This window comes from Gopherus evgoodei, chromosome 4 (assembly GCF_007399415.2).
Source record: "Gopherus evgoodei ecotype Sinaloan lineage chromosome 4, rGopEvg1_v1.p, whole genome shotgun sequence".
In the NCBI taxonomy this organism is placed as follows: Eukaryota; Metazoa; Chordata; order Testudines; family Testudinidae; genus Gopherus; species Gopherus evgoodei.
Genome location: NC_044325.1, coordinates 132,030,447 through 132,045,353, shown reverse-complemented (window position 1 = coordinate 132,045,353; position 14,907 = coordinate 132,030,447). Strand labels below are relative to the sequence as shown.

General features: G+C 46.1%; 1 protein-coding gene across 1 annotated transcript; it reads left to right on the top strand.

The window, feature by feature from the left end:
- Positions 1-12,563: 12,563 nt before the first annotated feature.
- TMEM167B (transmembrane protein 167B) lies at positions 12,564-14,815 on the top strand. Its single transcript, XM_030561122.1, has 3 exons — positions 12,564-12,686; positions 13,017-13,148; positions 13,490-14,815. The coding sequence occupies exons 1-3, from the start codon at positions 12,677-12,679 to the stop codon at positions 13,570-13,572; spliced, it is 225 nt and encodes a 74-aa protein (XP_030416982.1). The 5' UTR covers positions 12,564-12,676; the 3' UTR covers positions 13,573-14,815.
- Positions 14,816-14,907: the final 92 nt, after the last annotated feature.

Sequence of the window (14,907 nt, the reverse complement as noted above, 5' to 3'; positions counted from 1 at the left end):
GTGGGGAAGCTCACTGGCGGCAATTTCCTTCTAGAACTTGAAAATAAACAGATTAATACAACACATGCACCTTTACATATACTACTAAGTATATAACTAACAGACTTTTACATTTTAAGAACACTTTTTAACTACTGGATTCTGGGAAACTCTCACGGGAGAGTGCATCAGCAACTTTGTTAGAAGCTCCTGTGATGTGTTGAATTTCAAAATCAAAATCTTGGAGAGCTAAACTCCAACGAAGAAGTTTCTTGTTGTTCCCCTTGGCAGTATGAAGCCACTTTAGTGCAGCATGGTCAGTTTGTAGTTGGAACCGCCGTCCCCAAACATATGGGCGTAGCTTTTCCAGGGCGTACACAATGGCATAGCATTCCTTTTCACTGACTGACCAGTGACTTTCCCTCTCAGACAGTTTCTTGCTGAGAAACACGACAGGATGGAAGTTGTGATCTGTTGCTTCCTGCATGAGTACTGCTCCTATACCACGCTCAGATGCATCCGTGGTTACTAGGAATGGCTTGTCAAAGTCCGGGGCCCTGAGCACAGGGTCAGACATGAGTGTTGCCTTAAGTTGGGTAAAGGCCTTTTGACACTCATCAGTCCACTTAACTGCATTTGGCTGGGTCTTTTTGGTCAGGTCGGTCAATGGGGCAGCGATTTGGCTGTAGTGTGGTACAAATCGCCTGTAGTATCCGGCCAAGCCTAAGAAGGATTGGACCTGTTTCTTGGACCGTGGGACAGGCCACTTTTGGATAGCATCCACCTTGGCCTGTAGGGGGTTTATGGTTCCTCGACCCACCTGGTGCCCCAGGTAAGTCACTCTGTTTTGGCCTATTTGACACTTTTTGGCCTTAACAGTTAGTCCTGCCTGCCTGATGTGCTCAAAGACCTTTTCCAGGTGGAGTAGGTGTTCGGGCCAGGAGTCTGAAAAAATGGCCACATCATCGAGGTAGGCAACTGCAAATTCTCCCAGTCCAGCTAGTAGACCGTCTACCAGCCTCTGGAAGGTGGCGGGTGCATTTCGAAGGCCGAAAGGAAGGACATTGAATTCATACACCCCCGTATGGGTGACGAATGCTGACCTCTCCTTGGCAGGTTCATCTAGCGGTACTTGCCAGTACCCCTTGGTTAAGTCTATGGTAGAGATGAACTGGGCACGTCCCAACTTTTCCAATAGCTCATCAGTACGTGGCATTGGATAGTTGTCCGGACGAGTTACAGCATTTAGCTTACGGTAGTCCACGCAGAAGCGTATTTCCCCATCTGGTTTGGGTACCAGAACCACTGGAGATGCCCATGCACTGGTAGATGAGCGGATTATACCCATCTGTAGCATGTTCTGGATCTCCCGTTCTATAGCAGCTTGGGCATGAGGAGACACTCGGTAGGGTGGGGTTCTGATTGGGTGAGCATTACCTGTATCAATGGAGTGGTATGCCCGTTCAGTCCGTCCTGGGGTGGCTGAGAACAATGGGGCGAAGCTAGTGCACAGCTCCTTGATTTGTTGCCGCTGCAGACGTTCCAGGGTGGTTGAGAGGTTCACCTCTTCCACGCCACCGTCTTTTTTCCCGTCGTAGTAGACACCGTCAGGCCACTCAGCATCATCTCCCTGGACTGTAAACTGACAAACCTGTAAGTCTCTGGAATAGAAAAGCTTGAGAGAATTAACATGGTACACTTTAGGCTTTAGTGAGGAATTGGGAAATGCTATGAGATAGTTTACAGTTCCCAGGCGCTCTTGGACCGTGAATGGCCCTTCCCATGATGCTTCCATTTTATGGGCCTGTTGCGCCTTCAAGACCATAACCTGGTCTCCTACCTTGAAGGAACGTTCTCTGGCATGTCTGTCATACCAGGCCTTTTGCTCTTCTTGAGCATCCTTTAGGTTCTCTCTAGCAAGGGCTAAAGAGTGTCGGAGGGTGCTTTGTAGGTTGCTTACAAAGTCCAGAATGTTAGTTCCTGGAGAAGGCGTAAACCCCTCCCATTGCTGCTTCACCAACTGTAATGGCCCCTTAACCTCGTGACCATACACAAGTTCAAATGGTGAAAACCCTAAACTGGGATGTGGTACAGCCCTGTAGGCAAACAGCAACTGCTGCAACACTAGGTCCCAATTATTGGAGAATTCGTTGATGAATTTTCTTATCATGGCCCCCAAAGTTCCATTGAACCTTTCCACCAGGCCATTGGTTTGATGGTGGTACGGGGTGGCAACCAAGTGATTCACCCCATGAGTTTCCCACAGTTTTTCCATGGTCCCTGCCAGGAAATTAGACCCTGAATCTGTAAGGATGTCAGAGGGCCAACCTACCCTGGCAAAGATGTCTGTTAGGGCCAGGCACACAGTGTTAGCCCTGGTGTTGCCTAGAGCTACTGCTTCTGGCCATCGGGTAGCAAAGTCCACTAAAGTCAGTACGTACTGCTTTCCTCTGGGCGTCTTTTTTGGGAAAGGGCCCAGAATATCCACAGCTACTCGCTGAAATGGGACCTCAATTATGGGGAGTGGCTGGAGAGGGGCCTTGACCTGGTCTTGAGGCTTACCCACTCTTTGGCATACCTCACAAGACCGGACATACTTGGCAACATCCTTGCCCATCCCCTCCCAGTGGAAGGACTTCCCCAACCGGTCCTTGGTTCTGTTCACCCCAGCATGGCCACTGGGATGATCATGGGCTAAGCTTAAGAGCTTCCCCCGGTACTTAGTTGGAACCACCAACTGTTTTTGCGGCTGCCATTCTTCCCGGTGTCCACCAGAAAGAATTTCCTTGTATAAAAGTCCTTGGTCTATAACAAACCGGGATCGATTAGAAGAGCTGAGAGGCGGTGGGGTGCTCCGTGCCGCCGCCCAAGCTTTCTGAAGGCTGTCATCTGCTTCCTGCTCAGCCTGGAACTGTTCCCTTGAGGCTGGGGACACCAGTTCTTCCTCAGACTGTGGACTTGGGCTTGGTCCCTCTGGAAGCGATGTAGGTGATGGGGTTGTTTTCGTTGCTGGTGAACCGCTCTCCGCTGGTGCACCTGAGGGTATTACAGGCTCTGGCTGAGCCTTTTGGGTATGGCTGTCTGTTGCTTCTGCCAGTTCTGGCTCGCTGATGCCCTCTGGCGTTGAGTTTGAAGATGTGGTTGCACTTGCTGGTGCTGGTTGCTGTTCCAGTTCCGGGCCTGGGACTGGAGATGCTGTGGCTGTTTCAGTGGTAGGCATGGAATCCGGGTCCACTACCTCTGTCTGGGTCTCTGGTAACACAGACGGGGCCTCTGTGGACGGCTCAGGAACAGGAATGGGTCTGGAAGCTTGCCTGGTTTGGCTACGGGTAACCATTCCCACTCTCTTGGCCCGCCTCACCTGGTTGGCCAAGTCTTCCCCCAGTAGCATGGGGATAGGATAATTGTCATAGACTGCAAAAGTCCACATTCCTGACCAGCCTTTGTACTGGACAGGCAGTTGAGCTGTAGGCAAGTCTACAGCTTGTGACATGAAGGGGTAAATTGTAACTTTGGCCTTTGGGTTGATGAATTTGGGGTCAACGAAGGATTGGTGGATAGCTGACACTTGTGCCCCCGTGTCTCTCCACGCAGTAACCTTCTTTCCGCCCACTCTCAAATTTTCCCTTCGCTCCAAGGGTATTTGAGAGGCATCCGGGCCTGGGGATCTTTTGTGTGATGGTGGTGTAATGAATTGCACTCGCATGGTGTTCTTGGGACAGTTGGCCTTGATGTGTCCCGGTTCATTACACTTAAAGCATCTTCCATCTGATGGGTCACTGGGCCGAGGTGAGTTACTGGAGACTGGTGAGGTTGAAGAGTAGGGTATCTGTGGCTTTACTTGGGTGGTATGGAGGGTCTTTGGCTGTCCTCGGTTGTAGGGTTTATGGTCTGTGTGCCCCCTGGGGTAATCGTTCCCCTTGACAGTAGCTTTTTTGCTTTCTGCCAGTTCCATCCATTTGGCTCCAATCTCCCCCGCCTCAGCGATAGTTTTGGGATTTCTATCTTGTATGTACCGTGTGATGTCTTCAGGAACACCATCCAAGAACTGCTCCATTTGTATGAGAAGGTTCACTTCTTCCAAGGTTTGAATGTTGTTTCCTGTTAACCAGGCCTCATAGTTTTTTGCAATGTAGTAGGCGTGTTTGGGAAATGACACCTCTGGTTTCCATTTTTGGGTTCTGAAGCGCCGACGGGCATGATCTGGGGTTATCCCCATCCTGTATCTGGCCTTGGTTTGAAAAAGTTTATAGTCATTCATTTGCGGCTTGGGCATTTCAGCTGCCACCTCTGCTAAAGGTCCACTGAGGTGTGGCCTTAATTCTACCATGTACTGGTCTTCGGGGATGCTGTACCCAAGACAGGCTCTTTCAAAATTTCCAAGAAGGCCTCGGTGTCATCACCTGCCTTGTAGGTGGGAAATTTTCTGTGCTGTGGAGCAATAATTGGCGCCGGGTTGTTAGGGTTGGCTGGCACATGCAGCCCAGCTTTTGCCAACTCCAGTTCATGTTTTCTCTGTTTTTCCTTCTCTTCATTCTCTTTTTGTTGTTTTTCCATTTCTTTTTGGTGTTTTTCCATTTCTCGGCGGTGGGCCACCTCTTCTTCTTCTAGTTTTCTTTTGTGTGCTGCCTCTTGGGCTGCCTGTTCTCTTTGGAAGGCTGCCAGTTTGAGGCTTTCTTCCTTTTCTTTTATCTCCATCTCTTTTTGTTTTATTTCCAGTTGTCGCCTGTGTTCAGCTTCTTTTAATTGGTCTTCGGCCTCCATTTTTGTCCTGGTAGACATGGTTCCTGTTTTCTTGTGTTGGGGTGCCCTCCGGTGTTTCTCTTTTGAACTGCAGGCTCTGTTGCCTCCTGAAGTCTGCCTAGCAACAGTGCTTTTTTCCCTTTCTCTCTCTAGCTAATGTTCAATGAAGGGAAACCAGAAAAACCACTTTATTTGCATGCATATAGAGTGCTGGTATGACTCTCAATGGAAGTGCTATTGCATGACAAAAGACCCTTAACAGTCTTCTCGCTTAACATGCAAACCACAAACTGCTAGAGAGAGCAGAAAAAAAAATTTCTCTCTGGTTCCCTTTTAAAACCAAACTGTTTCTCTCTGCTAAAAAACCCTTAGCAGAGAAAAGAAAAATATAATATTCCTACTGGCTTCTGGATTCTGTCTATCTCCCGCCACTGCCACCATGACATAACCTTATTCCCAGATTTGGACCTTAGCGTCCAAAATATGGGGGTTAGCATGAAAACCTCCAAGCTTAGTTACCAGCTTGGACCTGGTACCTGCTGCCACCACCCAAAAAATTAGAGTGTTTTGGGGCACTCTGGTCCCCCTGAAAAACCTTCCCTGGGAACCCCAAGACCCAAATCCCTTGAGTCTCACAACAAAGGGAAATAATCCTTTTCCCCTTCCCCCCTCCAGGTGCTCCTGGAGAGATACACAGACACAAGCTCTGTGAAACTACGCAGAGTGATTCCCCCTCTCCGTTCCCAATCCTGGAACAAAAGCACTATCCTCTTCACCCAGAGGAAATGCAAAATCAGGCTAGCAATCCAACACACAGCTCTCCCCTTGATTTCTTCCTCCCACCAATTCCCTGGTGAGTACAGACTTAATTTCCCTGAAGTAAAGAAAAAACTCCAACAGGTCTTAAAAGAAAGCTTTATATAAAAAGAAAGAAAAAATACAAATGTTCTCTCTGTATTAAGATGATACAACACAGGGTCAATTGCTTAAAAGAATATTGAATAAACAGCCTTATTCAAAAAGAATACAAATCAAAGCATTTCCAGCACTTATATTCATGCAAATACCAAAGAAAAGAAACCATAGAACTTACTATCTGATCTCTTTGTCCTTACACTTAGAAACAGAAGACTAGAAACTAGAACTACTTCTCCACAGCTCAGAGGAAACAGGCAGACAGACAAAAGACTCGGAGACACACTTCCCTCCACCCCAAAGTTGAAAAAATCCGGTTTCCTGATTGGTTCTCTGGTCAGGTGTTTCAGGTGAAAGAGACATTAACCCTTAGCTATCTGTTTATGACACCTTCTTAATTGTATTTTTACACTTCATTTCCAGTGTTTATGCTCCTTTTTATTCTCCTCACTAGGATTTAACTTGCACTTTTAAAAAGATGCCTTTTTGCCTCTCACAGCTTCTTTTACTTTGTTGTTTAGCCACAGTGGCTCTTTTTTGGTTTTCTTCCTATGTTTTTTAATTTAGGTTATACATTTAAGTTGAACCTCTATTATGGTGCCTTTAAAAAGTTTCCACACAGCTTGCAGAGATTTCACTTTTGGCATTGTACCCTTTAATTTCTGTTTAACTAGCCTTCTCATTTTTGTGTAGTTCCCCTTTCTGAAATTAAATGCTACAGTGTTGGGTTACTGTGGTGTTTTTCCTGCCGCAGGGATATTACATTTAATTATATTATGGTCACTATTACCAAGCGGTCCACCTCTTGGACCAGATCCTGTGCTCCACTTAGGACTAAATCAGGAATTGCCTCTCTTCTGGTGGGTTCCAGGACCAGCTGCTCCAAGGAGCAGTCATTTAAGGTGTCAAGAAACTTTATCTCTGCATTCCATCCTGTGGTGACATGTACCCAGGCAATATGGGGATACTTGAAATTCCCCATGATTATTATTGAGTTTTTTATTTTAATAGCCTCTCTAATCTCCCTAACCCAGTGGTCCCCAACATAGTGCCAGCGGGAGCCATGGCTCCCGCCGGGGCATTTATGTGTGCCCGCCAAGCGCTCAGCATGGGAAAGAAGCCCCGGCCCCGCGCCTGCCAGGGACAGAGAACTCCAGGGCTACAGGTGCTGGTGCTCTCTGTCCCCAGCAGGCACGGGGCTGCAGCTTCTCTCCGACCCTGCACCACCCGGGGACAGAGAACTCCAGGGCTATAGGCGCCAGTGCTCTCTGTCCCTGGCAGGCACGGGGCTGCAGCTTCTCTCAGGCCCCGTGCCTGCCGGGGACAGAGAACTCCAGGGCTACAGGCGCTGGTGTTCTCTGCCCCCAGCAGGCGGAGAGAAGCCGAGGCCCCGCGCCTGCTGGGGACAGAGAACTCCAGGGCTGTGGGCACTGGAGCTCTCTGTCCCTGGCAGGCGTGGGGCTGCAGCTTCTTTCCGGTCCCGTGCCTGCCGGGCACAGAGAACTCCGGGGCTACAGGCTCCAGTGCTCTCTGCCCCCAGCAGGCGTGGGGCTGCAGCTTCTCTCCGGCCCTGTGCCTGCTGGGCACAGAGAACTCCGGGGCTTCAGGCCCCAGCAGGGGAGAAAAGCCAGGGCCCCTGCCTGCTGGGGACAAAGTACTTCGGAGTTGCAGTCTGCTGACGCCCATGTTCTGTGTCCTAGCAGCTTCTCGTTGCACTGCTCAGAACTGCTGCCAAAAAAAAAAACAACCTTCCACCTCTGCAGAAAGGACCAAATGCTGCCCCGTAGAATGTGCTGACACAGGCACCTGCTTGCTCCATTGGTGCCTGGAGCCGGCCCTGTATGTGAGTACTCTTCCTGCACTGATACTTCTGTTTTCTTGTGCTTTGCAATTTATTATTTTTTTAACATTTTGCTCCAAAATGAGTGGTTCAAATAAGAGACAACGTATGTATTATTTCAACCCAGAATGGGAAGAATCCTATTGTTTTATTGAAAATAAAGGGAAATATGTTTGCTTATTGTGTGTGGGTGCTGTTGCAGTGCCAAAAAAACATAATGTCAAACACCATTTTCAAACTAATCACGGCTCTTCTGACATTAGCCATACACTTAAATCTGAGTTGAGAAAGGTTTGATCTGAGTTGATTAATTTTCTTCTATTGGCCCAGCAATCTGTTTTCACTAGACAAGTGGTAAAGTCTAAAGGTGCTACTATTGCTTCCTTTAAAATTGCTCATCTGCTCGCAAAGAAGAAAAAACCCTTTCAAGATGGTGAATTGCTGAAGGAAGCATTTTTGACTGGTGCTGATTGCCTGTTTCAAGGATTTCCTAACAAGGGTGAGATTTTGTTGGCAATACAAGACTTGCAGTTATCAGACAACACAATTACGAGAAGGATACATGCAATTGCAAGTGACATGCAAACTCAGCTAAAGGATGACTTGGAAATATGTGACTGGTTTTCACTGCAATGTGATGAGTCGACAGATATATCGGATACAGTGTAGTTGGCAGTTATGGTGAGGATGGTATTTAGTGACTTCACCGTAAAAGAAGAGTTACTAAAAGTATTGCCTATGAAAGGGCGAACAAAGGATGAGGACATCTAAAATTTATTCAAATCATACGCAACATCAATTAGTATGCCACTACACAAGCTGTCTGCAATCACCACTGATGGGGCACCAGCAATGATGGGCAGTGCCAATGGATTCATTTTACTCTGTAAGAGGAATTAATCCTTTCCGAATTTTGTCTTATCATTGCATTATCCACCAAGAATCTTTGTGCCTCAAAGTTCTCTCTTTTCAACATCGTGATTGTTTTACTAAAATAATTAATTCTATTCGAGCGAAACCTTTGCAACACCAACTTTTTAAGGCCCTGTTGGAAGATGTTGATGATAAACAATCTGGTCTTATCTTGCACACAGAAGTACAATGGCTGAGTGAAGGTAAAGTTCTTGCATGTTTTTTAAGCTTAATAGAAGAGATCAAAGAATTTCTGAAGTCCACAAATCAGAACTTAGAGCAACTAGAAGACTCCAGCTGGTTAATGGACTTGGCTTTTCTTGCCAACATCACTGACAAATTGAACATTTTAAATCTTGAGCTCTAGGGAAAAGACAAACATTGTGGCTCAAATGATAGGTTCTGTAAAATCATTCAAAGCAAAACTGATATTGTGGATGTCACATATGAAGACAAAGTCTCTCGAACATTTCCCAAGTATGAAGAAAATGGTATGTGACAGTGATTTTAACCCATCACCATTTGTTATCCACATTCAAACACTTCTGGAACAATTTGAAAAGAGATTTCAACAGTTCACCATCATTGAGCCTGTAGTTGCCTTTCTTGTGAATCCTTCTACTTGCCAAATAGAGGTAACAGAAATGGCTACATCAATTGCGAGTCTCATTCAAGTAAGAACAGAAGATGTGGAACTGGAGATTCTGGACCTTCAAAATGATATTGTTCTAAAATCCTGCGCAACAGATGAAAACTTTTGGAATCTGGTTGACCGAAAACTTTCCTACCTTAAAAAATGTAGCATACAAAATAAAATCTTATTTCGGTTCCACTTATCTGTGCGAAGCTCTGTTTTCAACAATGAACACCATAAAATCAAAATACAGATCTCGGCTTACAGATGCCCATCTTGATGATTGCTTACGAATGGGAATATCATCCTACTCTCCCAACTACGAAAAATTGGCTGAAGAAATGCAGTGCCAAAAATCACACTGACTTTATTAGAATAACCATGTGAATTAATGATACCTATTTTCCAATATGTGCTGATGAGTGTGTATGATTAACTAGTGTTTAACTTTTTTTATTGTTTGTTTGTTTATTGAAATACAGATATAAGTAACAATACAAAAAATATTTTTAATTAACCATAACTGGCTATCTATGTTAAAGTAAGAATAATAAATATATTTGGACCAGCAGTTCAACAATGTTTTACTTTTTTAAAATAAATAAGATGAAAACTGTTTATGATATTTATTTTGTAAAAACTCCTTAATTTTTCTTACAGGTAGATAAAAAAGAGCAAATTCACATGGTAAGGTGAAAGAGTAATTGACGAAGAATTTAATTAATACCTTTTACATGTACAATTACCTTTTTTATCATATGGATTCATATATTATGTAATATTAAATATGATTTTCTTACTATTTAATGTACAAATGCAAAATAAGCCTTGAAAAATTGTTGACGCCTGCCACATGTGTTCTTCTGAAAACATGAATGTGCTATTGGCCACAAAAAGGTTGGGGACCACTGCCCTAACCAGTCACTATCACCATCCTGGTCAGGTGGTTGGTAATATATCCAACTGTTATATTCTTATTATTAGAGCATGAAATTATTATCCATAGAGATTCTATGGTACAGTTTGATTCATTTATGATTTTTACTTCATTTGATTCTATGTTTTCGTTCACATATAGTGTCACTCCCCTACCAGCACGACCTGTTCTGTCCTTCCGATATATTTTGTACCCTGGTATTACTGTATCCCATTGATTATCTTCATTTCATCAAGTTTCTGTGATGCCTATTATATCAATATCCTCATTTAATATGAGGCACTCTAGTTCACCCATTTTAATATTTAGTCTTCTAGCACTGGCATATAAGCACTTTAAAAACTTGTCTCCTTTTATCTGTCTGCCATTACATGACGTAATTGAATGGGACTCTTCTTTATTTGACTGTTTCTGATCAGACCCTGCCTGTATTTTATCATTTTCCATCCTCTTGTTCTCACTAGGACATAAAAATTCTCTAATAATAGATCTTCCCCTAAGGGATGTCCAAACCATGTGCTCCTCGGCACCTGTCGGCTTTCTCCCAGCCCTTAGTTTAAAAACTGTTCTATGACCTTTTTAATGTTAAGTGCCAGCAATCTGGTTCCATTTTGGTTTAGGTGGAGCCCATCCTTCTTGTATAGGCTTCTCCTTTCCTAAAAGTTTCCCCAGTTCCTAATAAAGCTAAACCCCTCCTCCCTACACCAGCATCTCATCCACGCAATGAGACCTCTGCAGTTCACACAACGACCCCTCTGCGTTACCAGGGGAACAGTGGTACAACGGGTGGTGGGTTACCTCCTACTTTAAGAAATGGAATACCCAAAACGCATTATATGGAACATACTGGGTGTGCGGGCCCAAGGCTTATTATTTTCTCTCCCCTGATTGGGCAGGGTCATGTTATTTGGCATGGCTAGCACCGCCTTCTCGCATCTCCCTCACTCCCCCTCATTTTTCCCACGTTCGTAACATCCGTGAAACTGACAGAGCTATTAATCTCCGTGATGGTTTGTCCTGGCAGCGGTGGGCTGGTCACACTAGCTTGAAGGGTGTTATCATCCGTCTACAGGGACTATTAGAATCTTTGACCAATGAAACTGCAACCCTATTTGGAAATCAGGCCGGGGAAATGTCCCAGCTGCGCCAGTTAGCTTTGCAAAACAGAATGGCTTTAGATATGATGTTAGCAGCCCAGGGAGAAACTTGCGCCCTCATAAATGAAGAATGCTGTGTTTTTGTAAATGACACCTACTCTGACACTTTTCAACGTACCAAACACCTAAGGGAAATGGCTAAAAACTACTCCTCTGGCCAGCCACCTTATGATTGGTGGGGAGCCTTATGGAATTGGCTACCCGGACTTGGGTGGGTTAAAAACCTCTTGGTGGGTGTTGTTGGGGCCATAGTAGTCCTTATAATACTGTGTTGCTGTATTCAGTGTGTCCCCTCCCTCATAAACTCATGTAAGTCAGTTTATTCTTTTCCCACTTCAGCTAAAAGCCTTACTCTCTTCGAATTGGCCCAGGCTGAAATTGCCAAGCGGCCCTTGAGATCTTGAAATAGGGTGTAGCTTTTTGATTAATAGTTATCTCAAAGCTACAAATGGAGGAATGTTGGGTCTAAACTTTTGGTGAACTTTGGGGAGCCAAAACACACCCAGACTGGCCGTCTCTGCATAATCCTTTCTGAACCCTTTATCGAACAAAGCACTGACCTGCAAACTACTCATGACACCCCCTTTCTCAAGTAGCCATTAGCCTTTATCTCTATGCATTTACTTGTTAAACTTGCTTTTCCTGTAAAATCTTGATTGATTATGCATGACCATTATCTTTTGTTAATCACTTTGTTTACTTCTGTGTATAAATATTAATGCTCACCCCTAATAAAGGGGCCACACTTAATCTAAAGCTTTGAGAGCTAAGCATAGTGTGAGCCCGTTGATCAACGCATTGGTGTCTGGTCTCTGACAGAATTGTGTGCCCTATACCAACTCCGCACGAACTCGGGTGCTGGAGAGCTGAGTGAGGACTTGCTTTATTACCTAACACAGTCAGTGGTGCTGACCAGAGCCACCAGTGTCCATTTTCAACCGGGTGTTCCGGTCAAAAAACAGACACCTGATCATCCTACTACTGGGTGAGTTATGGCCAGTCCCTTCCCCTTGATGTGCCTCAGTTTACCCTCCCACTCTGTGCCTAGGGTTGCCAGTTCTGGTTGGTTTCACCCCATGACATAACCTTTTATTAAAAATTCATCTTTAATTCCTTGAGACTCCAGGACAATCCTGGAGGGCTGGCAACCATACCTGTGCCTATGTGTACTGTGAGCTCTTTGGGACAGGGATTATCTTTCAGTGTGTGTGCCACGCTGACACAGTGGCCTAATCCCAGTTTGGGTCTACGCCTGGTACCAATAATAATTAATTTAAAAAAAAAAATTGGAGTCGCCTATCGGTACTCGATTGAGGAGGCCTAAGAGCGTAAAGTCGTTTGATTGGCGTCGCCTTGCCGCTCGCTCTTCGACTGGTTGCGTCTGGCCTGTGCTTTCTGCGCTCGGCTGGCTCTGCCTGGCGGTTCCGGCTGTCGCGTTGGCTGTGGGCTGGCAGGTCGTGGCGCATGCGCAGAGAGGATCGGAGCGCCCCGGTCTGTGAGATGCGGTGACGGGAGCCGCTCGGGACTCCAAAGCGGCCGCCCCTCCCCCCCCCGTCGCCATGACCAACGGTGAGGGGCGAGCGTAGCCCGGCGTGTCCTGCCCGAGCTCAGAGGCCTGGGTTCCGCGGGGGGGGGGGCTCTCAGGCCGGGCGGCGCTGGCTAGTGGCCACCTCTCAGCAGCCTGCCTGGCCGGGCCTCCGGGGCGCAGAGATGGGAGGGAGCCGGCCGGGGGGGGGAATGACCCGGGGCCGGCCGGGGCGGAGGGGAGGAGAGGGAAGTGGGGGGGGGGGAATGACCCGCGGCCCGCTAGGGGGGAGGGGAGACGGGGGGAATGACCCAGGGCGGGGCTGGGCCCGCGCCCGCTGCAGCCGGTGACGCTCTGCTCCACTTGCCTTGCAGCCTACTCGCTGGACGGGGTGCTGGTGTTCGGCCTGCTTTTCGTCTGCACCTGCGCCTACTTCCGGAAGGTGCCGCGGCTCAAGGCCTGGCTGCTGTCCGAGAAGCGCGGGGTTTGGGGCGTGTTCTACAAAGGTAAGGCGGGGGCTGGGCCGGTGGGGGCGCAGGCAGGAACTCCGGGGGTCCCAGCGTTGCAAAGCTCCACTCACGGAGGGCGCGAGGCTACCTGCTCTGGGAAACCCCTGGGCAGGTGAGAGCAAGCCATGGGAGCCAAGACACCTGGGGCCTGCTCCTGGGTTTGCTCCTCATTCACTGTAACTTTCTTGTTAGGGGATGGCAGCTGTTTAACCTTTCAGACACTAAACCATCAGTAAAATGGGTCTGATAGTTACCTACATGTAGGTGTTGTGAGCTTTAGTGAATGTCATCCTGAGATGTGTGCTGGAGATGCTGTGTATCTTCATTTTGTCTTTCAGCTGCAGTAATCGGCACCAGACTTCATGCAGCGGTGGCTATATCCTGCATTGTGATGGCTTTTTATGTTCTGTTCATAAAATGAATCTCAAGGCTGCAGACACACACATCTGTTTGGGAGAAGCTGCTGAGAAGGAGAACTTACCTGAGGCGGAGAGAGGCCAATGGAATGGACAGAGCCCAGTTTGGCGATGCCAAGAGGAAATTTCCCCATTACCAAGCCTTTTCCAAACTAAGAGAGTGACCCTCTGCTCTTCACAACAGCTCCAAGTTCTCTGTGCTTTCAGCAAAGTGAGAAGATGTTCTTTTATCTTCCTATCCCTTTATAAAGTAATCAGCAAAGATCACTTTATGTATGTATACAGATCAAATTCTCTTTCTTATAACATTATACAGTCTGCTTAAGGAAAACCTCTTGTTGTTTCACAATTAATTGCTTGGGCCTACCAAAATGGATACAGTTTTCAGTTTGACAGAACATAGATGGGAACAGGTTGCATTTAAGCTATTTTAGGGATAATACCTTTAAGTCCCAATAAGTGTAGTAAGAAAAGCTGGGGGGGGAGAGATAAGTTGACCGTAATGACACTCTTGTGTTAGAGCTACGTATTTTGGGGTCTAAGACTAGAGAGATGATATCCTAAAAGCACAGACTTCAACTGAAACTTCTCAATAGGTAACAAAATGAAACTTATCTAACGTGGTTCTGAAGACTATCTTCTATATTCATGTAAGAAGGTTTTCCAAGCAGAAAGTAGATCTGGATTGCAATGGGCAGCAAATCACTGTTCAGTGATAGCAGTGTGTCATTGGTGTAAATGTAGCATGAACTACAGGTGTCTAGAAGACTGCTTGCTCTCTGGGACCCTGACATACTGTACAAATCATCCTTGTCCTTGAATGATGTGCTGGATGAAAGTGGTTTAGAAGCCAACACAAGCCTTGATAGTTATACTAAGGAGGGAGGGGGTGGGAACACTGTGTAACTAAACTTAATAGTAAAGATAATGTCTAAGCCACATTTTAACATCACAGCTTGTATATTTGGAAAGTATATAGATTGTTAAAGACAAATGCCTCCTATACTGATGATATTCTGTATTCTATTTCCATCTCCAATGGGCCTGTCTTCTCAATTTGTTTTTCACCTCTCTGAGCTGTTCTCTCCAGCTTCTGCACACCCAGATTGAAATGTAGGAATCAATCCCCTACAGTAGTTGCAGTGAAGGGATCACTCAACTACTTTTTTGTAGCTTAGTTTTTTTAAATTCTCCATTGTTTATAAAATCCTGAACAAAAAACTTGCCAATAAAATGTCTCTTCCCTACTGACTTTGTCCATTTTCATTTGGCAAAGACTGAGGTATTCCCTTCCCAGCCTCACTTTGTCTTTCTAGTAGCCAGCACCCATTGGAGTCAAT